The 21,851-nt window shown below is 55.2% G+C and overlaps 2 protein-coding genes across 6 annotated transcripts in view; one reads left to right on the forward strand and one right to left on the reverse strand.

Moving 5' to 3' along the window:
* CFAP100 (cilia and flagella associated protein 100) overlaps positions 1-5,445 on the reverse strand; it is an 85,908-nt gene extending 80,463 nt beyond the window's left edge. The window contains exons 1-2 of one of the 3 annotated variants that reach the window (XM_039477156.2): positions 5,277-5,445; positions 3,865-4,151 (exon numbers count right to left, since the gene is read on the reverse strand). The gene's annotated coding sequence lies outside the window, so the exon portion shown is untranslated. Of the gene's footprint in view, positions 1-3,864; positions 4,157-5,276 lie in introns of all 3 variants that reach the window. The other 2 variants (XM_039477157.2, XM_074404183.1) reach the window with 2 other exon arrangements.
* Positions 5,446-5,545: 100 nt separating this feature from the next.
* KLF15 (KLF transcription factor 15) lies at positions 5,546-20,453 on the forward strand. 3 transcript variants are annotated; one of them, XM_039477507.2, is made up of 3 exons: positions 5,546-5,783; positions 10,041-11,135; positions 19,221-20,453. In XM_039477507.2, exons 2-3 carry the CDS (start codon positions 10,066-10,068, stop codon positions 19,387-19,389), a joined length of 1,239 nt encoding a protein of 412 aa, XP_039333441.1. In that variant the 5' UTR covers positions 5,546-5,783; positions 10,041-10,065; the 3' UTR covers positions 19,390-20,453. The 3 variants fall into 3 exon arrangements, with proteins under 3 accessions (XP_039333441.1, XP_003944179.1, XP_074260286.1); XM_003944130.4 differs by lacking the exon at positions 5,546-5,783 and adding an exon at positions 5,838-8,981; XM_074404185.1 differs by lacking the exon at positions 5,546-5,783 and having other exon boundaries at positions 5,838-11,135.
* The last annotated feature ends 1,398 nt before the right edge of the window (positions 20,454-21,851 follow it).

Here is a 21,851-nt window from a genome sequence, read left to right on the forward strand (position 1 = left end):
ACCTCCCAAAGGCTCTACCTTCTAATACAATCACCTTGGGAGTTAGGATTTCAACATGTGAGTTTCAAGGGGACACAAATATTCAGACTATTGCACCTTCAAAGGAATAAAATTCTAGTTGGTATCAAACATCTCATAGCAAAACCGGATGCCAGATGACAGCGGAGCAGTACCTTCAAGTTCTGAGCAGAAATCATTTTGAATCTAGAATTCCATAACTATCAATAAAGTATGACTGCAAATTAAAGATGTTTTTAGACATGGACAGTCTCAGAAAGGTTATCTTCCAAGCACTTTTACTGAAAAAAGTTACTTGATGATATACTGCAAATAAAGTAAGAAAGAAACCCAATCATAATCATAATCAATTATAACCATAAAAACAATGGTATTAAGAAAAGAAATCTGAGGGTGACTTTTCAAAAGGTTTAGAAAACACCAGTCCAAATTAGAAAAGAAATGTGATTTGCATCTTGAAATATGACAGAGACTGAATAGCTGCAATGCTGATGCACGCTGGCCCAGCCCCAGCAGGGCACATGGACGCTGCCACAGAATAATTGAGGGGCCTTTAACGCAGGAGAGATTTATAGACACATGGGCAGGGTTAGGAGTTAAGGCACCTCTAGGAGAGGCTGCCTGATGAAGCCATGGCCATAGGTAGAGGGACACAGCCAGTAATGGTGACACATGGGGAGCCAGCCAGGGGAGTACACTGAACCACATTCCTCCCATACTCCAGTAGTTTGGCAATGCCTCCCACAGGCCAAACTCATTCAGACATCAAAGGCACATATTCAGTCTATGCAGCCATGCCTCTGGGGGCACAGACACTATTTGGCATGCAAGGTGGGGCCATATGCTTCTTGTACAGACACAAAAGACATGGGCATATTTTTATTTATTTATTATTTTTTTGATTTTTTGAGATAGGGTCTTGCTCTGTCACCCAGGCTAGAGCGTGGTGTTGCAATCTCAGCTCACTGCAGCCTCTACCTCCTGGGCTCAAGCAATTTTCCCACTTCAGCCTCCCAAGTAGCTGGGACTACAGGCACACACCACCATGCCTGGCTAATTTTTGTATTTTTGTAGAGACGGGTGAAACAGCCGTGTTGCCTAGGCTAGTCTGGAACTCCTGGACTCAAGCAATCTGCCCGCCTTGACCTCCCAAAGTGCTGGGATTACAGGCGTGAGTCACTGTGCCCATCCCAGGAACATTATTTAGAATAACAACACACAGAAGTGGTAGGTGGCACTGGTGCTGGGTAGAAGTTTACTTTTCATTTCATGCCTTTCTGTAGTGCTTGAACTTTAAAAACATGTGCAGGTGTTATTTTTAAAAGAATTGCTCAAATGAATTGCCTGAACACCAGTTTTGGAGGCTTGAAATTGGATTAACGGGGATAGAGAACCCCATGGCTTTCGTCCTACTGACAAGGTGGCCACTGTTTCCTGCGCTTCTAGTCTTGTCTTTCCCGGGCTTGGCACAGCCTTCCATGAGAGTGACACCCACGCCCACTCCCCAGAACTAACCTGCCCTGCTCTGTGCTCTCTCCCGGCTCCTCAGTGCCGCTCCTTGCTGCTCTCAGTGCGTCTCCCCAGGGTGGGACCCATAGCCCCCTTCACACTTGTCCTTATCACCTGCATCACTGTCATCCTGCTGGGTCCCCTACTCTGCACTGGGATCTCAGGAGGCCCTGACCACAGGAGCAGCATCTCATGTCCACAGCAACGCTTGGCACTGGCAGGACAGCTGTCCAGGAGCCGTGAATACATATTGGAAGGAATGGTAACAGCTTCTACTGAATCTCTGTACTTTCCAATGCCTTTTTCCATCTCTTACTTTGGTTATAGTCAAACAACCTTTTGAGGTAAGTAGGTTAGGAGTCTGAGCACCCATTTTACAGAGGAGGAAACTGAGGCTCTGAGAGACAAACTGATTTGCCCAAGGCCACTCAGGAGTAAGGGACTCTGCAGAAGAACCAGAGTCCAGGCTGCCATGCACATACAGCCCCACTGGGCTGGGGTCCAGGCTGCCTGCCTGTCTGGAAATCTATCTGGCGTCAGAGAGACCATGGTCCATGGCAGAGACAGGGATGAGGGGAAGCCAAGGAGCCCTCTGACCCCAGAACCACACTGGTGTGTCCATGGACCAGGGGAAGCTGGAGCTCTCACCCAACCTCAGCCCCTGCTGCTCCTGGATCCTCCAGGCCGGGGGTGTCCCTGGGGCTTTGCCAGTGCTCAGAGCCAGGGTCAGGCTCTCAAGACTCAGCCCTTTTCTGTGTCTTCTTGGACTGTCAGGTCCCCAGGTCCCTGGGCTGATATTCCTCAGAGCTAGGTGTGCTCAGGGCTGGGGGGCTAGGGGTGGGGATGACACTGGTCATGAGAGAGGAGTGGGCCCTCATCTGAGTTGCCTGGTGTCAGAACAGACCTGACCTCTTGTCTACACAGCACCAGGGGCCTTCTTGGTGGGGAAAGGGTCTGGCCCAGCCTGAGCAACCTCCTGCAGTATGTTTTTTCTGGCCCCTGCACACCCTCAGCCCTTCTGCCGGCCTATTCCCTAGCCCCCAGCTCCATACCACTTCCCAAGCCCAGAATGGATAAGGTCTCTTCAGCACCCCAGCCCTCAGAGGAAGAGCTGGTCAGAAGGTAGGGGACTCTGGTCAGAGACCCTTGAAGCAGGGCTGGAGACATGTGAGCTGAGAGTAGGGGGAATTGTTGCTTCCCACTTGGGAAAGGTGAGGAGAAGTCATTCACTGTGGGAGGCCACAGGGCTTGATGGCCACAGTTGGCCCTTTGTGCACAGACCATTGAGCCACTAAATGGGGCCCTCAAAATGCTTCCTGGCAGAGAGCAGACTGGGCTCAGACCCCCGGGCAGGTGGGAGCTAGTGGGGAGGCTAGAGCTCTCAGGTATGTGTGTGGGACAGGGGATGAGGACAAGATTGGTGGCTACAGCGCTGTGGAAGAGAGTGCCCAACCTTGAAGAGCCTCTCCAAAGACCCCATAACCATTGGCAGTTTTACCCGGGCTGGAAGAAAATCTCATTTCCTCAACATGTTTCAGAATTGTGCTGGGAATACAGGAGTGAATAAAAAAATACAAATCCAGGTTCTTAAGGAGCTTGTCAGCTATCGGGAGACAAAGGAAAGAAACAAATCAATAAATAATATAAACATCAGGATCATGAAACAAAATAAACAGAGACCAGGAACTGTGGGCAGCAGATATGCTGTTTTAGATGGAGTGAACGAGGAAGGTGTCTGTGATAAGGTGGCATCTGAGCAGAGACCTGAAGATGCAATGGAGGAATCCATGCAGCTGTCTAGGGGGAAACAGGATATAATAGAAGAACGTCTCCCTCAACTGAAGAAAGACATGAGTTTCCAGATTAAAAGGATACACCAAACATAGAGTAGTAATAATAAAAAGAGAAGGAGTCTAGAGTCAGACATATCTTGGTAAAATGTGTGAAATGTGAAATTCAAGCATGGAGCAAAGATCACTCCAAAAAGGCACCAGGCCCAAATAGTTTTATAGGTAAGGTCATACAATATTTAACCAATGTAATTTATATATTTTCAAGGCCCTTGTCTATACTTGATTATGTAGAAGGAAGGAAGGAATTGCTTTGGAGGAAAAGAAACTTAGAGGTTTTCACTGCTGTGAAGAGAAATCTTTTTTTTTGTCATCTGTTTTGAAGAGCACCACCGAGCTTTGTTCTCTCCTTCCTGCCATGGAATCTCAATGATAGATTCTCCCTGCTACACTGAGGGAGCTCTGCTTCTTAGATATGGTTTGGGGTAAATGCTGTATCTAGCTGTAAGGTATTAAAGATTGTGGTAAAAACTTGGGCTTTACTTACTCTAAGTGAGTTGGGAGCCACTGGAAGCTTCTGGGCCCAGAAGGGACCTGATCTGACTCAGGTTTTAACAGGATCATCTTGGCTGTTCTCCAATTTCTGGCCACTGGGGCCTCCTCCCTGTGTGCTGTAGCTGCTAAGGATGTGTCTTTGCTTCCAAGCTTCTTCTGACCTTTCGCTGCAGCTTTCACTAAGCGGATGGGAGGCACTAGGCTGAGAGTGTGTGAGGAGTGAAGACCAAGGGCGGACAGGGCAGATGGAGAAGTGCTGTGGCCATGCCCGATCCTGACCTGCACTGAGACAAAATGAGGAATAACTGAACTTTACAGGCCTCTATCTCTTCACTTACAAAAATGGGCAAATTCCACTGTTCTTCCCAGGCTAGCTAGGGCTGCTGTAATGCCAGAAGTGGTCATTCCAACTTCTGTGAACTAGAAAGCCTCTCACCATTCTCAACACAAATGTCCTTAAAGCCCTCTGGCTGAACCGTGGTTTGGCTCCTGGTGGTAGCAGCAGCTGAATCCCTGGCACTGACTTGGTGTACAGAGAATGTCCCCATATCCCCGGTTAAGCAAGCCCAGACCCACAGCATTCCAAAGAGCCTAGAAAGGGTCTGGTTAAAAATTCCTGCTCTAGCAATGTCTTCCAGAAGAAGCAGGAGACAATGCTCCCTACCTCCCAGTGCCAGGAGGGGAGAGGAAGGAAGCTGAGTAGGCGAGCTCTGCACAGGTGCCCTGGAGGTGTCTGCAAGATGACCTGGCTCTACCTCTCCACCTGCTCCTTCCAAGCTGTGGGACAGGGCAAGGCTGGTGCCCTCTCTGAATCGGTTTCTTCAACTGTAAAGTGATTGGCTGAGGATCCAGCTGGAGGGTGGATTAAAGGGCACAGCAGGGTGCCTAGCACCAACAACCCACGTGTTTCTCTTGGGCAAGCCGCTCTGAGCCTTACTCTGCCTATCTCTAAGCGGGAGCCCAAAAGCTAGCCAGGATTGATATGGACTAAAGCAGTCTGTGAACGCTTTTGTAGACTGTGAAGCACTATGTGGTCTTCAGAAAGGTGCCCCAGAGACAAGGTGTCATTGGCTTCAGGTGGGGGTCAGCAAACCCCCTCAGATAGTCCTAGAGGCCGGAGTGGCAGCGCAGAGCGAGCACACTTTCCAGAGGGTAGCTGATTGCCCTGCTGAAAAGACCAATACCGTATTTCTCCAAAAATACCTTTTCCTAGGCAAGTCGCCTACTTTATCTGGCACCCAGCAGGGAACATAGCTGCTTGTACCGCGCTGGATATGAAGGTGGGGTTGTGGGGCAGACCCGGCCAGACAGGCTCCCCAGCGCTTACCCCTCAATCACGCAGACTGCTCTACGGGGCTATCTCAGGGCTTTTCATAAGTCGTGGGGCCCGTCTCCCGTTCTCACCTGGGGACCAAGCTTCAGAAGCCGACCCTCGTGGACGCTGCGAGACCGTGGCGAGGGGTGGGAGGCAAAGAGGTGGCTGCGGGCCGAGGACCAGGCAGCTTGTTGGGGGGCTTGCGCGTCTCACAGCTCCGGGATCCCAGCGCCTACGCCGCGCAAGGCCGGGCGCAGCGGGGGCGGGCCAGGGCGGGGCCGAGGCGTTGGTGGGGGGGGCTTGTGACGCGCGGCGCCGGCCAATGGGGCGCGCGGCCGGGGCCGAGCCTCCTGCGAGCCTTCGCGGCGCCCGCGGCGTCACGTGAGCGGCGGGGAGTGAGCGCCCAGCGAGCTGCGGGCGGGCTAGTGCTCCGCCGCAGCGACCCGCGGGCCGGCGGGCTAGCGAGCCAGCGCAGGACCCGCGGCTCGGCCCCCGGCCGCCGCCGGACCGAGAGCCGAGCCGCCGCCCCCAGCCCAGCCCGCCCGGCCGCAGGACCGCCGGGGCCTGGCAGCGGGTCGGGCGTGCGCCAAGTTCAGGTGGGAGAGGCGCGGCGGGGCCGGCCGAGTGGACGCGGCCCCGGGTGATCAGGGGGCTGGCGGGCCTCGGGGCGCGTGGCCGTGCGCCCGCGCAGCTCTCGGAAGCACGGCGCGAGTGCCCGAGGAATATCGGAGGAGCGCGGTGGGCTCCCGCGGAGGGGGGTAGGGGTCGGACAAGCCCGGGGGAGGTGACCCCCCCCCACCCCGGTTGCCCACCAGCACTTTGCTGAGGCCCGCGCCGCCGCCTCGGTGCCTGGCCGGGCGGTTCCGTGGCGCGCCTTGCGGGCCTGCCCTCCCATATGGTGGGCACCAGCGCGGCCTGCTGAGAGGAGGGGGCGAGCGGACGCGCCGGCCGGTCCAGGGTTGGGGGCAGAGGGGCCGGAGAGGGAGGGGTTACTGTCGGTCACCGCAGCAGTGGTGGGGGCAAAGGGGGGCGCGGGACGAGGGCACGGTGCCCAGCGGGCAGCGGTCCAGGGCTCTAGGAGGGGTCTGGGCCGGCTGTTCATTTCCCACGCACGTTTGTCTACACGCGCGGACACCCACGGAGGCTCCACGCGCGAGCACTTCGCGGACAGCCTCCCGCACAGCCACAGCGGCCGCCGCGCACTACGCCCCGCACACGCAGTCACACGACAGGAACTCACACCCCTTCACGCACACCCGCACCGTTCACGCGTCTCACTCCACGCTGAGTCCCCGTCCCCTCAGACCGAACATTACCAAAGCCATGGCTTGGCTGAGGGATGGCCGCGGCAGGGCATAGAGGCTGTCCCCATCCCATATGGTGGCTCGGTTCACTCTTCCCTCCCCGCTGTGGTGATACTCATGGAACCCCTCCTCTTACGGAGGGTACAGAGGGGCTTTCTCCCACGGCCCTTGGAGGTGACAAAATCTCCCAATGTCTGTGTACCTCAAATCTCCCTTCCGCTGTCCCCCAGGGCCAGGTGGCCCCTGGGGAGACCCTGACGTCCTACAGGTGTGAGAAGGCCCGGACTCTGCGACTTTGGGGCCTGCGGGCGGCGCAGGGACCCGGGACTCTTATTTTGAAGGGCGGCCCCCGCCACCACCCCCGTGATTTGCACGCTGACCCAATGGCAAGCCCTTGGCCGGCGCTGGGCTTGTTATCAATTACATGTTGTTCCTGCAGCCGCTGTGTCCCCGGGAGGATAAACAGCAGGCCTGGCCCGGCCAGGGGAGGGGGCGGAGTCCGGCGGCCAGCCGGGGACTGTGCCCGGAACAGCGTGTCCCCTCCCCCTGCATGCAGTCTACGCCTCTGGCCTCCCCACGTGCTGCTGTTTTAGGGGTTGAGCCGGCTCCAGCCCTAGGGTGTACTCTCTTTGATGTCGGTGCCCTGAGCTATCCCAGAGCCCTTTCTGGGTTCTCAGTACCTGAGTGCGTCCCCCTTGAGATGCTCATCTCAGCATTAAGACCCTGTTGCCTGACCTGGGCCACCCACTGCTAGACTCCGCCCCCACCCCCACCCCCGGGGACCTTTCATTCACTCATTCAGCAAATTCTGCTGGGCCCTGTTTTAGACTCTGGGAGACAGCCTTGGAGTGAACAATCCCGACAGCTGATATTCTGGTGGTAAGGTAGACAGGAAGCAAAGTTCACAAACACATAACTAAGATAATTTCCCACAGTGGGACCTGCAGGGAAGAGTGTAATATAGGGTGATGCAATGGGGAGGCCAGGAGGCTCCCACAGGGGTGAATTCTGAGCCGAGATCTAACTAAGCAGCTCCTACCTGCAGTGCTGGGGGAAGAGCCAGGGCAGGGGCCCCGGCTGAGGCTGAAGTGAGGTGAGCACACCTGGACTAGGAGAGGGGCAGTTGGTGGTGAGGTCTGTGAAGAGTCCGGAGGGCCAAGTGCTGGGGTGCTGCCAGGAGATAGGGCCACCCATCCTTAGGAAGCCATTGGAGGGTGTTTCCTTCTAGCCCTTCTACTATACTTTTTAGATCACTTTATGTGTCAATAACTATGTCTTTAAAAGGTAAGGCCTCCTTTAACCACAATACCACATCACAATTAAAAATATTAACAGTAATTACTTAATATCATGGGATGGCCAGTTAGTGATTGTGTTTCAGGGGAGGGCTCTAAGGCCTGCTCTGGGTCCCATGAGGGCTGAAGGCCCCCTATTCCCTAACATCACAGTAGAGGGGCAGAGACAGCACACTTGCGGTACCTGCAGGCTGACACCATTGGCTGGCACTGGATGAGTGCTGCCAGTGTGCCAGACGTGGAGGGGGGTGCTTAGCAAGCGTCAGCTCATGGGGTTCTCACAACACCTGAGGAACCAGGCATTGTTGGAAGCACCCGTATCTCACAGACTGAGACAGGCATGGAAAGGCTGTGCACCTGCCCAAAGTCACCCGGAAGACAAGCTACAGACTCAGGAACGGAGCCCCTGCTTGGAGGGTGGGAAAGGGTTGGGGGAGGCCCAGGGTAGAGTGTGGGCTCTGCCCAGCCTTGTGACCTTCACAGCCTCTGGCACTTTCATTCCTTCCCAGCACCTGATTTTGTGAATAGGTGCATTTTAAAACACATTCCAGGTTTAAATCCTTAGCTAAGTAGTTAAACCAAAAAGCCAAATGTCCTAGTAAAACTGGCCTGGGGCACAGACCTTGCCTTAGTTTCCTGGAGTTCCATAAAGCTTCCTGGGCAAGTTGGGAACTGAGGTCAAAGGTCCTGGGGTCCCTGAGCAGGAAGAGACTTAGAGATCTTTGAAGCATGCAACAGAGCTGAGGTTTGGGAAGTGGAGCAACGACTTGCCCAAGGTCATAGCTGATTATGGTATTGGTCACTGGGCAGTGCTGGGTGCCAGGCCCTGAAGGGTCTGGGAAACAGAGGGGCTGGGTATAGAGGTGATGCTGGGCAGCAGAGAACCTCTGATTTTGGTGCAGAGCATTCCCCTTCCCCAACCTTGAAAAACACCCAGCCCGCCGTGGTCATTGAGCAGGGGCAAAGGTTCACAGAAGTGGCCTGGTCAGAGCTGGACACTATTGACTCTCCTTGGACACCAGAGCTAGCATGTCCTTTGACTTCAGAGGACATAGCTTTCCCTTCTCTTCTCTATCAAAGTTCTCTTGAGCCCTTCCTGGGCACTAGGGGCCAGGCCAGGCACTGGGAACGCAGCAGAGACATGGAGTGCACTGTCTCAGGGGGAGACAGGCATTAGCTGAGCCTTCCCAAGGTGGTGAGTGTCCCAAATGGAGACAGCAGTGGCAGAGGGTGCAGGAGACTCCACTTCCTTATTGGCCAGAAAGGGCTGGGTGAAGGGGGCGGCAGTTATCTCCTCTCCTACTAGACGGGTGTGAAGTCCAAAGCAGTTATGCACCTGCAGATGCTAGGAGCCCCTGGTGGTCGGCTAGATTATCACCAGAGGGGCAGGGTCTTGGCCACTAGGGTGCTAAAGCATCAGGGTGCAGTGAGAGAGTTGCATTCAAGCTTGTGCCACTCACAGGGCAGTTGGCTCAGTGGGGTTTGAGGACTGGAGAGTAGAGGAGCTTTTCCCCTTCAGGTGGGGAAACAGCGCCATGTGGGCAGGGGCTTCTTGGTCTTTGACTGTTTTGCCTCCGTTGTACACTTGCCCAGTTAAAATGCAGGCAGCCTAGTTAAATTTGAACCTCAGGTGAAATAGTTTTTAAATGTAAGTATGTCCTATCCAATGTTGGGAACATACTTATATTAAAAGTAGTTTATTTTTTAAATCTGAAATTCAAGTTTAACTGGCGACTTGTATTTTTATTTGCGTAATCTGGCCTCTGGAAGCCCCAGCAACATGAGGGTCAGAGGGCAAATGGTTGTTCTACCCCCCATTCTGTGACTCAACAGGCGTGAAGCTGAGGTCAGGAGTCCTCAGATGCACAGTGACGCCTATGGTGTTGGCGGCGAACTGATTCTGGGCCTTGGCCCTCCTGGGGTCCAGAGAGCCCCCTTGTGCATACCCTTCTCTCATACTCACCCACACTCAGTTGTTCGCAGACACATGTGCTATTTTCCAGGATAATTCTGGAAAATCTGAAACCAGAAGTGCCCCTGGTTATGCAATGGGATTGGAGAGGTCTCTTTTGCAAACAGGTGGTGCAATTTCAGAAAACACTCTTGCAGGCACAGCTCTCCCGGGGGATGGAGGCAGGATCCAGGCTTTTGGCAGTGGGAGGCTGTGGGCAGGCAGCCGAGGGTGGGGTCGGAGGCCTGTGAGGTGGCAGGTGAGCACTGTCCTGACTAGGCCTCCCATGTTCCTTCCTTGTAGCCGGCACCGGCACGGCCAGGCCAGCATGGTGGACCACTTGCTTCCAGTGGACGAGAACTTCTCGTCGCCAAAATGCCCAGTTGGTTATCTGAGTGATAGGCTGGTCAGCCAGCAGGCATATCACATGCTGCCCTCACCCCTCTCTGAAGACGACAGTGATGCCTCCAGCCCCTGCTCCTGTGCCAGTCCCGACTCTCAAGCCCTCTGCTCCTGCTATGGTGGAGGCCCGGGCACCAAGAGCCAGGACAGCATCTTGGACTTCCTACTGTCCCAGGCCACGCTGGGCAGTGGCGGGGGCAGCGGTGCCAGCAGTGGCCCCATGGCCTGGGGGCCCTGGCGAAGGGCAGCGGCCCCTGTGAAGGGGGAGCATTTCTGCTTCCCCGAGTTTCCTTTGGGTGACCCTGATGACGTCCCAAGGCCCTTCCAGCCTACCCTGGAGGAGATTGAAGAGTTTCTGGAGGAGAACATGGAGCTGGGAGTCAAAGAGGCCCCAGAAGGCAACAGCAAGGACTTGGATGCCTGCAGCCAGCTCTCCGCTGGGCCACACAGGAGCCACCTCCATCCTGGGTCCAGCGGGAGAGAGCGCTGTTCCCCTCCACCAGGTGGTGCCAGTACAGGAGGTGCCCAGGGCCCAGGTATTGGCCCCACACCTGATGGCCCCATCCCAGTGCTGCTGCAGATCCAGCCTGTGCCTGTGAAGCAGGAATCGGGCATGGGGCCGGCTTCCCCTGGGCAAGCCCCGGAGAATGTCAAGGTTGCCCAGCTCCTGGTCAACATCCAGGGGCAGACCTTCGCACTTGTGCCTCAGGTGGTGCCCTCCTCCAACTTGAACCTGCCCTCCAAGTTTGTGCGCATTGCCCCTGTGCCCATTGCTGCCAAGCCTGTCGGGTCAGGACCCCTGGGGCCTGGCCCTGCTGGTCTCCTTGTGGGCCAGAAGTTCCCCAAGAACCCAGCCGCAGAACTCATCAAAATGCACAAATGTACTTTCCCTGGCTGCAGCAAGATGTACACCAAAAGCAGCCACCTCAAGGCCCACCTGCGCCGGCACACGGGCGAGAAGCCCTTCGCCTGCACCTGGCCGGGCTGCGGCTGGAGGTCAGTATGGCGGGTGACAGGCCTGGGCGGTGAGCATGGCCACTTATGTCTGCACGCTTGAGTGTGCAGCAGGGCCATTTTCCACCATGAGGAGGTGGATGAGAAAGGGGAGGGGTGGGTGGGTGCAGGCCCAGAGCTGGCACAGTTGCCTGGAGGCTTCCTTGGTCCTTCTGGTTCCTGAAGCCAGAAGCCAGCTGATCTCCAGTTTCTTGATGGCCAGGAATGGCTTCCCTGGCCTGTGCTCCCTGCTTGGTCTCCCCATCCAGTCTGATAAGGACAGGGATTGAGGGGCTGGTGAGGAAGGGTGAGTGCAGGCTAGGGACCAGGCAGCAGCTCCCTTTGGGCCCATAGCTCCGCAGGGTAAGTATCACTGTCACTCCCAACTTGTATCACAGGACACCAGGGCTCTGACCAAGGTGTCCCTCTGCTTTGTAATGGGATTTGAACCCACGGGTCGGATTTGAGAGATAACATTCTGAAAATGCTGCTTCCCCAACCAGTGGGACTAGCTTTGTTCACAGGTGTCTCTGGACATGTCGGCTGGGCTTGGCCTGGGCTTCCTCCCTGGGGACATGGAGGCACGTTTGGGAGGCTGCAAAGAACAACCAAGAGGGAGGCTAGGCTGGCTGGTGGTGCTGTCACAGGTGGCAGAACCCAGGCTCTCTGGTCTTCATGGCATAGTGGGGAAACCAGCCCTCAAATGGTAACTGGTAGCGGCCCGACCAGGGTTACCCAGCACCCTTCCCTGAGACCAGGTGCTGTTCACCCTCCTTGGGAGGGGGTGTCCACCTTTTCCTGAAATGTAGGCTGCTTGCCAAGAGCTCATGTGCTCTGGGGTGCCAGAGCCAGCCCTCCCCAGTTCAGGATGCCTATCCCAAAGGAATCTCTGGCCTGCCTGGGGGGTGCCATGTGCTGCTGGCACATTCCCCATCTTTGCTGCTGTGGCTGCTGCTACATGTGTAAGGTGGGACATGCTCATCTGTATACCTGGGGGTGTATACAGGCCTACGCCTCGCCAGCAGGTGTGTAGCTGTGTGTGCACGCCCACATGTGTATGCATCTTGCTTTCTTTGTATCTGTGTCATATGAGCATATGTGTTTGGAGGCTTCCTTGGTCCTCCTGGTTCCCGAGCTCATGTTCCTGACCACATGTCTTAGGTGTTTTTGTTCCATGTGTGACTGCCTGTGTGCGCGTGTGCATGTGTTATGTGTGGGCGCAGCACCCTGGGAGCAGTTTGCAGCTTTTGTTTTCTTGACCATACTCTGGTTCTGAGAGCTACTAACAGTTGTCTGGGGCAGAGGTCCTGGCCAGTGAGGCTGAGCCATGGATGGGGAGCTGTGAGTGGAATGTGTGTTGTGGCACTGGTGGCGTCTTTCCATTGAGTGCCAATCTGGCCAGAGAAGGGACTTTTCCTGAATGGTGTCTAGGGTTATGGAGGCCCTTCCTGAGCGAGGACATCACTCTCTGTCCTGTCTCCCACTTCATTCAGACAGACCGCAGAAGCTTCTATGAGAGCCCGCCCTGGGTCCTCACAAGGTCTCCATCCTGGTGTCCCTACCTCCCTGAGCTCATGCCCAGGCCTGCCGAGTGGGCACAGGGCTGACAGGCTGCCTGTGAGAGGAGGACATAGTAGTGGGCACTGTGTGGGAGGTCAGAGAATCTGAGAGAAGGACCAGGAGTGCTCTTGGTTAAAGCAGAAAGCACCCTAACACCTTTCACAGAGAAGGCAGGGGCTCAGGTGTGTGAGGGGCGGTGGTCTTGAGCCTGAGCCTGGGTCAGGCACCAACACTATGTGCCCTGGGGGGGGTTCCCCCTCCAAACATCAGTGGACTGCCAAGTGGAGAGCTGGCCCTTCACAGTCCAGGGCAGGTATGCAGGGCTCTCCAGCGGCCTCCTTGCTGTTTGTATCACAAGAATACAAACTCATACAAGGCAGTTTCTGAGGAGGGACCATGAAGGCATTCTCTCCGGCCCCCCTGAGGCCGGTGCCTATCGTGGAGTTGCCCCCTACTCACAGGGACCCTGCATGCTCTCTCCTCTTGGTGGGGGCGTGCAGGGTTGCAGAGAGGCTGGGCAGCCTCCCTCTGAGCACCATTCTGGACTCCCTAGGTGGGCTCAGCTGTCAGTGCCGTCTCCTGGCCATGATTGACAATTGCCAAGTGGCTCCTCTAGTCACTGTGAGGTTGGGTAGGGTGTTGAGGAGGGCAGGTGTGATCTTCATCCAAGGCCCGCCTTCTTCCCGGATGTCTTAGAGCCGGAGAGCTGATAGGCCCCTCAGCCCAGGGTGTATCTCAGTGAGACGGGTCTTAGTTCTCCATACAGTGGCCTCAGGAGGTAGTGAGTTCCTCATGGCAGGGGGCATACATGAGAGAATGGGGACCTGTGGGGGGATTCAGCTCTGACATATCTGAGCCCTGGTACTGGTCATGCTGCCCAGGATCTACTTGGCAGGAAAAGGTGTGGTGGTTGCCTGGCGCAGTGAGATCACAGTGGCACTGCCCCCAGGAGCTGTCCCTGCCATCAGCCATGCCCTGGGCTTCTTGAGGGCTCCTCCAGCTTTCCCCAACGTCCCCTGGAGTGGGTCTGGCTCTCTTGGAGCAATTCATGGCAGAGGTGCTGTTCAGCTGGGAGCTGAGGGCACCTGCCTCTAGGGAGAGCTGCTTTTCTGAGGATGTGGGGAGTCCTCATTTGGCTTTCAGGGATCCTGAACCCCTGGTGACGTACCCAGGATCCTTGTGTCACTTAATGTGGCGATAGTCTTCAACTGAGCGTCAGGTGGAAGGAGCCCCTGCAGCTCATTGCAGCAGTCAAGAGGGAGGATGGACCCGTTTTGGGGCAGCTGGGTCTGGAAAACACTGGGGAAGTAACGATGATGATGGTGATAATTTATATATCATACTTACTGACTACTCACTGTATGCAGTATTCTAAGTGTCTCACAGCTGGAATCCCCTCTACCCACTAGCCTAACTTGCATACTTCCTGCCATGCAGAACTCATTACCTTCTGAGACCTTTAAGTGTACTTTGCTATGCTTCAGTTTCTATTCAAGCTTCTCATTCTGGCCTGTAGGCCCACACAATCTGCTTGCCTGTCTCTTCCCCTTATTGAGTGGGATCTAGCCATGCTGGCGTCCCCTCTGTGGCTCAGACTCCTGCGTGGGCATCAGCTCTCTCTGTGCCCTCTGTCTCAAATGATCTCTGCCCTTGAGGCTGTAGTGACAGCTTAATGTTTTCACATTAGTTCTTCAAGTCCTTGGCAACTTCCCAGTAAAGTGTAGGCACCAATCTTCATTTCACATGGGGGAAACTGAGGCACAGACTGCTCACATCACATGCCCACAGGAACATAGCTAGTGAGCATGGATCTGGGTTGCATATGTGAGCCTGAGCACAGCCCTGCTACGGCCTCCCGGCGCTCCCAGCTGGTGTCAGAGTTGCCATGTGTGCCTCCTCCCTGCTACCAGGAGGTCAGCCCAAAAGGCATTATGCTTCTGGGCTATGGGAAAAGAGCTAATGTCCACAACTGAGATAATCAGGGCCTCTAATGCATAGACAGTGCTCTGAGCAAAATTCATGCATGTTAATTTATGTAATTCTCAAAATTAGTAGACGTCAGCATGTTATCTGTATTTTGCAGAGGAGAGAATTAAAGCACAGAACAGTTAGGTAAATTCTCCACAGTCAGACAGCCAAGAAGCCACAGAGCCAGGCGTTCAATCAAGACTGTCTGCCCAGACTCAGGGACCTCTCTCTGCATCCCTGTGCAGGGTGCTGGTTCTGGTGTTGGGAACCTCCACCTCCACTTGCAACTCAGCCTGGTGTTTGGGGTGGCAGCTCTGTACCCTCACCTACTCCCCATGTGGGAGCTCTCCACTCTCAGGCCTCGTCTCTTCTTCCTGGTGGCCCTGATGAATGGGATGCTCTTCCTACCCCAAGGCTGGGTCTGGCCTGGTACTGTGTCCTGTACTTGGAGAACAAGCCAGGGCCCCTCAGCCCCCTCTCCCCTTTGTGTAACAGATGGTGCCCCCTCTCCTCTTCTGAGGTTCACACCTGCCCAGGTACTCAGCCTCCACTTCCTTCTGCTTTTGGTCCTGAAAGTATTCCCTCTCCCTTCTCTGGTGACGTGATTTCAGCACCCTCGACAGGGCTGAGAGCAGGCTTTCCTGGTTCTGATCCAGCCGTCTGGGAAGTGCTGCTTGCCTGCCTTCCTAGAAGTTTCCTTGCCTCACTCTCAGACACAGGCATCCTTTGTTCCTTGCAGCAGAACGTCCTGTTCTAGAATGGCCAAGCCTTTCCATCCAGAAAGAATGCCTTCTGCCGCAGTGAATATAAATATGACTAACTGTCAGCAGCCTGCAGGGTGGGTACCTTTGTTGTCCACAGTGGATGTGGTGGGGGACAGAGAAAGGGAGTTGCAGGCTTCTCCTGAGCCTCAGTGCTAAGAGGTGGTAGGGACAGGATTCAAACCTCTGGGTCTGGCTCCCAGCCTGCTCTTGTGACCCCTGTGAGATAAGGCTTTTTGTTACCTCCTTCTCTCTGTAGGCAGAGGCCCCTGGTATGGTTGGGCAGGTTGTGAACTGCACAACTCTAGGGAGCACCATTCCCATTGCAGTCTCTGAGACTGGACCATTTGCGGTGATGTCTTTCTGGCAAACGAGGGTTAGTGTCTTAAGGAAGGGATGCCTTCACACAGAGGTGCTGTATGTACCAGCCCTGACATGATAGCTGCTCTGGAGAGACACTGGACCCCTGTGTACTCGCTGCCGTACAGCTCAGCAGCACAAAGCATGGTGCTGCCCTGGCTGCCGCAGGACCTCAGCAGGAACCGGGCCTTACACTCAACTCCATGCAGATGATTGGAGCTCATGATTCTTGAATAATTGCCACGTGCTAAGCAGGGCTGTAAACTGTTACTGGTTGCCTTGTACAATCCTCACAGTCCTCAGGAATAGGTCCTTTGTGGTCCCTGTGTCCAGGTGGAGAAACTGAGGCTTAGGGAGCTTGGCGACTTTCCTAGTTGCCTGGTTGCTAAGTGGCAGAGCTTAGTGCCTACAAGGGCTGCATTTCCTCACCGGGTTCCCATGTCCACCACTGTGGTCCCCAGGGCTCTCTGTTGGCTGGTGTTTGGGAGAATGTGCCATGCGGGGGTGAGGCAGGGGTCTTCTGAGGGCTCGGTTCCCAGGGAGGGTCCTCTTAGGTGCCAGGACCTTTTGGCAGCAGGGAGGGAGTTCAGGTGAGGACATGTTGTCCAGCTTGGTTCTACCTCAGCTGCCTGTCTTTCCCAGGGTGTCATCATGCCCAAGGAGCTGCTGTGGCCCTGCGTTACCACCTATGGCCTCTGAGATGAATCTTGGAAGGTGGGCAGGAATGCCAAAGTTTTCATTGGATGATTGAGGAAATTGAGGCCCAGAATGGACCATTCAGGGAACCCAGTGGGATGGGAACTGTCAAGGCAGGAACCTGTCCCCTGGGCTGTGTGACTTGGCCTCTTTAAACCCTTGCCATGGTCTTGCCAGTCCAATGAGGCTGGCTCATCCTTGCTCCCTGGCCAGCAAGATGCTGGGTGACCCCAGGACTGCAGCTTGGGAGGTGTGGCACTCCATGTCTGCAGCTTTCTGCCTGCCCCTGCCCTGGGCCAGCTCCTCTGCTCAGAAGCTGTGTGCCCAACTGCAGCTGGTGGCAGGTGTTGGCTTTGGCTGCCAGGGCACATTTGTTCCATTTCCTCAAAGGGCCCTGTGACACATACCACCCAGGCAGGCACTGTGGAGGAGTCCAGGTCATCTGCCATCACCAGGGCAAGGGACTGTGTTAAGACCTTTGCTCCAGCCTGAGGGGCTCTGTCTTGTCAGTGACCCTGGATCAGGCCCTCAGCACCCCGAGCTTCAGTTTCTTCCTCTGGCAGGCAGGGCAGTTGGGCTGCACCTAGTCTGGAGATGTGCCGAGAGCGCTGCCCTGTGCCTGGTGCCACCACCGCTCTGTGATGTGGGCTGGAGTACCTGTCTCCTTCTGCAGGCCTTCCTGCCACCCACTGTGCCTTGTCCAGAGCATGTTCTGCTGGGTCCTTCTCCTCAACCCACAGGGTCAGGGCACAGGGGCATCACCAGCCCTTTTCAATCGCTGGTTGGGGACTGCTGTTCTGGGCACCGCCTCTTGCTGGGTAGCCATGAAAAGGTGTTGGGCCTGGTGTCCCTGTGTGTGCGCGTATGTGTGGGCACATATTTGTTCGTGTGTGTGTGTGTGTGTACATATGTGTGGGCACATATTTGTTCATGTGTGTGTGTACATATGTGTGGGCACATATTTGTTCGTGTGTGTGTACATATGTATGGGCACATATTTGTGTGTGTGCGTGCGTATGTGTGGGCACATATTTGTTCGTGTGTGTGTGTACATATGTGTGGGCACATATTTGTGCATGTGTTTGTATGTGTGTGTGCACGTGCTTTGGGACTGCTCCTTGACAGTGTCTGCCCCCCTGGGGCTGCTTGCTGTGCCCACTCTTGCATTAAAATGCCCCCCCTCAGCACCTACCATATACCAGGCATTAGGCTGGTCACCACCGGGAACCAGATAGAATGTCCTCCGTCATGGAGCTGACAGTCTAGTGGGACAGACTGACAGTCATCAAAAAGTTGAAGATAATTTAAAATCACAGCAGCAGAAAGAGTGAAGAGAGAGAGGTGTGTAATGGCATGGGAACCTAGAATTGGATGCAGTCCTAGAGGGATTTCCTGAGGAAGTGACATTTGAGCTGAGCTCTAAGGAATGGGTAGGAGAAAGCAAGGAAGGGGAGGGAAGAACATTCTAGAAAGAGGGAACAATATGTGCAAATGTCCTGTGTCAAGAAGGACCAAGGAAAGGTCAATGCAGGTGGAGCACAGAGCTGGATAGTGTGTTGGGGGAGGGGCGGGTGCAGGGGGAGGGTCCTGCTGCCGGGCCAGGGGTGGGGTGGGCCTCAAAACTCTGAGTTCAGTGGCAAGCAGTCCAGGCCCTCGGTGCAGCTTGGGCTCTTACCTGTCACATGAGTACCTGTTCCCAGGCCAGCGTGCCAAGAAAGGGAGATGTTGGAAGCCACCTGAACTCCCAGACACACTTTGCAGGGTCAGTCTTTATTTGGGGCTGCCTTAGAGTATCCAGCTTCCAGCACAGCTGGTTCCAGGAGTGGGTGGTCTCAAGTCTGAGGACCCCTCTCCCTGTGCTGCAAAGGAAGTCTGCTTCCTCCTCCCAGGCCTCAGTTTCCCCTCAGGATGGGCTGCCCTGTACAGACCTTCACAGATGCCCCTGTGGAGTTCTGGTCCAGTGGGGAAGATGAGGCCAGGGTGGTGAGAGGCAGCCAGCATCAGGGTCTGAGCGACTGAGTGCATCTGTGGCCTCAGAGACCCCTGCACACTGGGTGGGTCATGGGAGGGAAGCCCTGGGCCCTGGTAGCCTTGGGGTCCTTTCCTGTCGGGAGCTTTTACCAGCGTCTCTGGCAGTTCCCAGCCAGACAGTTCTCTGGCTGTCACTGTGCCATCATGAGCCTTTACTTTAGTTCTTTCCATCTTGGAGAGGTGACAGAGGCAGCTTGGGACAGTGGCTCACCAGTAGATTCAGAAGTAATCTGAGGCCAGGTGCTGTGGCTCACACCTTTAATCTCAGCACTTTGGAAAGCTGAAGCAGCTTGAGCCCAGGAGTTTGAGACCAGCCTGGGCAACATAGGGAGGCCCCGGATCTTAAAAAAACAAAAACAAAACAAAAATTAGCTGGGCATGCTGGGCATACCTGTAATTCTAGCTACTCCGGAGGCTGAGGAGGATCAATTGAGCCCAGGAGGCTGCAGTAAGCTGTGATCGCGCCACTGCACTCCAGCCTGGGTGATTGAGTGAGACCCTGTCTCAAAAAAGAAAAAAAAAAAAAATGGTATTTTGAGAACTAGTATAGCTTTACCGACGCAGATGGAGGACCCTCCCCTAATCCTGTAGAGACTGCAGGTCTGCGCAGCCATCCTTTGGGTGAGTGCCAGGCCCACGCCTCGCATCCCCGCATCTTCGTGGGGTCGGGGCAGGCAGGGCCAGGCATCGCTGACTGCGCCGTGTCCCGCAGGTTCTCACGCTCTGACGAGCTGTCGCGGCACAGGCGCTCGCACTCGGGCGTGAAGCCGTACCAGTGTCCTGTGTGCGAGAAGAAGTTCGCGCGGAGCGACCACCTCTCCAAGCACATCAAGGTGCACCGCTTCCCGCGGAGCAGCCGCTCCGTGCGCTCTGTGAACTGAAAATGCCCCGCATCCCCGCCTGTTCCCTCACCCCAGATCCCCACCCCAGCCACATTTTTTTTTAAGCAATAATTTATTTGCCTCCTCCAGAGGAACATGACAATGTTACCAGCCCACCTTCTGAAGCCTGGGAGGTGTGAACCCAGGGCCCGCCAACCGCTGCCTTTCTCGGGAGGACTTAGAGCCTCGCACCCGCATCCCTGCGGGCTGGGCCCCGGCACACGGGGCTGGAGGCAGGCCTTCGTGCCTTTGTGCCTTCGTGCCTTCCGGCGGTGGCCAGGCCTCTGCTGCAGCCACCGGTTGCAGGCAGAATTTTGGGGACCTGGCCCTTCTACCACTGGGCTCCCCACCTGGGCCAAGGCCAGAACTTTAGTGCTCGGGGAAGTGAAATGTGCAGTTTTGAAATGTTTGGTTCCCAGAGAGAGTCACCCTGGGGGAGGAGGAAGTAGGCCAGAAGTAGGGCTGTACTGTGGTGTGAGGGTGGCTTTGTCCAAGATGCCTGCTCAGCATGATCACCAGAGGGTGTGGGCAGAGCCCAGGAGGGGCGGGGCAGTACCAGGCGGCTGGGGCCTCATGCAGGAGAGAGGTGAAAAGTGTCCCCCATTGGGGGGCTGGCAGTGCATGTGCTTGAGTTAAATGTGCAGGGCAGACAGAGCCAGAAGCGCCTGTATCCAGGGACACGTCCCTCCTCCAGTTTCCCAGACAAATCCAGACACCAGCCTCTAGGGTGGCCTTGGGAGGAGAGGGCCAGGCTGTCCTGGGTGTGAGAGAACTAGATAGAGCCTCCCAACCCTGATTTAGAAATGCATTCCTTATTTTGTCTAGAAATTAATAAATGAACTAGCTTGTTTTGACAGGTTTATTTCACATCCTATGAATGTATGTAAATAAACTGTACATAGGTCCATCCACATAAAATATCTTTTAATAACATATCAACATTTGTGTAAATTTGAAATTTAAAAAATCTATGAAGCTGGTGTACATATGTTACAATTATGTATATTTTCTTTGGTCCTTCATAAAAATATATTTACTTTGCCAATAAAAAGAAAAAGAACTCACAGCTTGTGGCATTCACATGCTCTTTTCCTCCGCTCTGCCGATGTGTAGGTGATTCTGGGGCCAAGTCTATGTCTCCGCCTTTGCAGAGTTCAGGGGACCCTGTTTTGTATTTGGATGGGTAGAAAGGCCCCTTGGGGTCCAGCCCTGGTCCCACACAGCTCAGCTCCAGGCCAGCCACTGAGATTCTGCACATCCCAGTTTTCTGACCTGGCGTTCTGTAAACCCAAATCCAGCCCACATTCCTGCAGCACCTGTGGGAAGCCACCTCGGGCCTGGCCAGTCCTGCCAGGCTCACCTACTCTGCTATTGAAGACTCTTCCTTGCACTTCTACCCCCATCCAGTCCACCAAACCGATTAACACATGCCCTGTATGCTCGCTGTGCCCTGGCAGAGTATTTACCCCCATAGGAACATGGCTGTGCCATTCCCTACTGGCATGGGCAATTGTGAAACTGTTAGGAACCTGAGCAGGCAGGGTGAGACTCAGAGAGGCCAGTATATGCAGTTACGCCCCATCCTCCGTCCTCCCTAACTCCCCAACATGCCTGGGGTCTTCGCTGTGTGGTTCCACAGTTGAGGTTGGACCCATCCACAGGTCCTGTGCTGGCTGGAGCCTAGGGGCAGTGGGGGTCCCAAACATAATAAGGGGCTATGAGCCCCACAGGGAATGGCCAGAGGTGGAGGCTGACCAGGGCCTGCTTCAGTGGCTCAGCTGGTGTGAAGCACGCAGTGAGAGGGCTGCCCTGGTTCACCCACCCCTGTGTAGTGGGAGGCAAGAACCTTCTAGAAGGATCCCTTGCTTTATAAGAGCTGGATGCAAGTTGGGCCAAGTGTTTTCCAGTGAGACCCGTGGAGATCTAAAGGCTGGGGGCGGGGCACCCATGGGCTCCTCGCAGACAGATGTCTGAATGTGGGTGTGTGTGTGAAGTCTTGCATCTCAGAGGGCAGAGGCCATTGTTCTCGCTAGCAGCCCAGCACACAGCACAGCTGATGGGAGGAAGGACATCCTATCCTGACTAGCCATGGTCCTGAGGAGGAGACTGGGCCTGGTGACCTCTGTCCTTTGCCCCTGACCAGACGTACCCTCTGTGGGCAAACACACTCTAGGGAAGGAAGGCATTGATTTCCAGCCTTGTTAACGTAGGCTTTCTTCATCCATAAACAAGCAGTGCAGCCCTAGATAAGAGGGACGTCAGAGGGACAGGGAGGACTGTTGTCTGGTCAGGATGATGACACGGGAGGTGGAATAACCCTGGGAACATATGCACCTTCTGTGCCAAGAACCAGCCGGGCACGCTGCTCACCTCCCCTGGGCATGTGTCCCAGCAGCCTGCTGTTTTCTTGGGGCTGGGAGTGTGTATGGGGGATGGTCTCAGTGACCCCACCCAGTCTAGGC

This window comes from Saimiri boliviensis, chromosome 8 (genome assembly GCF_048565385.1).
Source record: "Saimiri boliviensis isolate mSaiBol1 chromosome 8, mSaiBol1.pri, whole genome shotgun sequence".
Lineage (NCBI taxonomy): Eukaryota > Metazoa > Chordata > Mammalia > Primates > Cebidae > Saimiri > Saimiri boliviensis.

Coding starts and splice junctions, on each gene's coding strand:
- KLF15 (XM_074404185.1), top strand. CDS start 9,835: ATGGGATTGGAGAGGTCTCTTTTGCAAACAGGTGGTGCAATTTCAGAA. Junction 11,136..19,220: donor TGGCCGGGCTGCGGCTGGAG/GTCAGTATGGCG, acceptor CGTGTCCCGCAG/GTTCTCACGCTCTGACGAGC.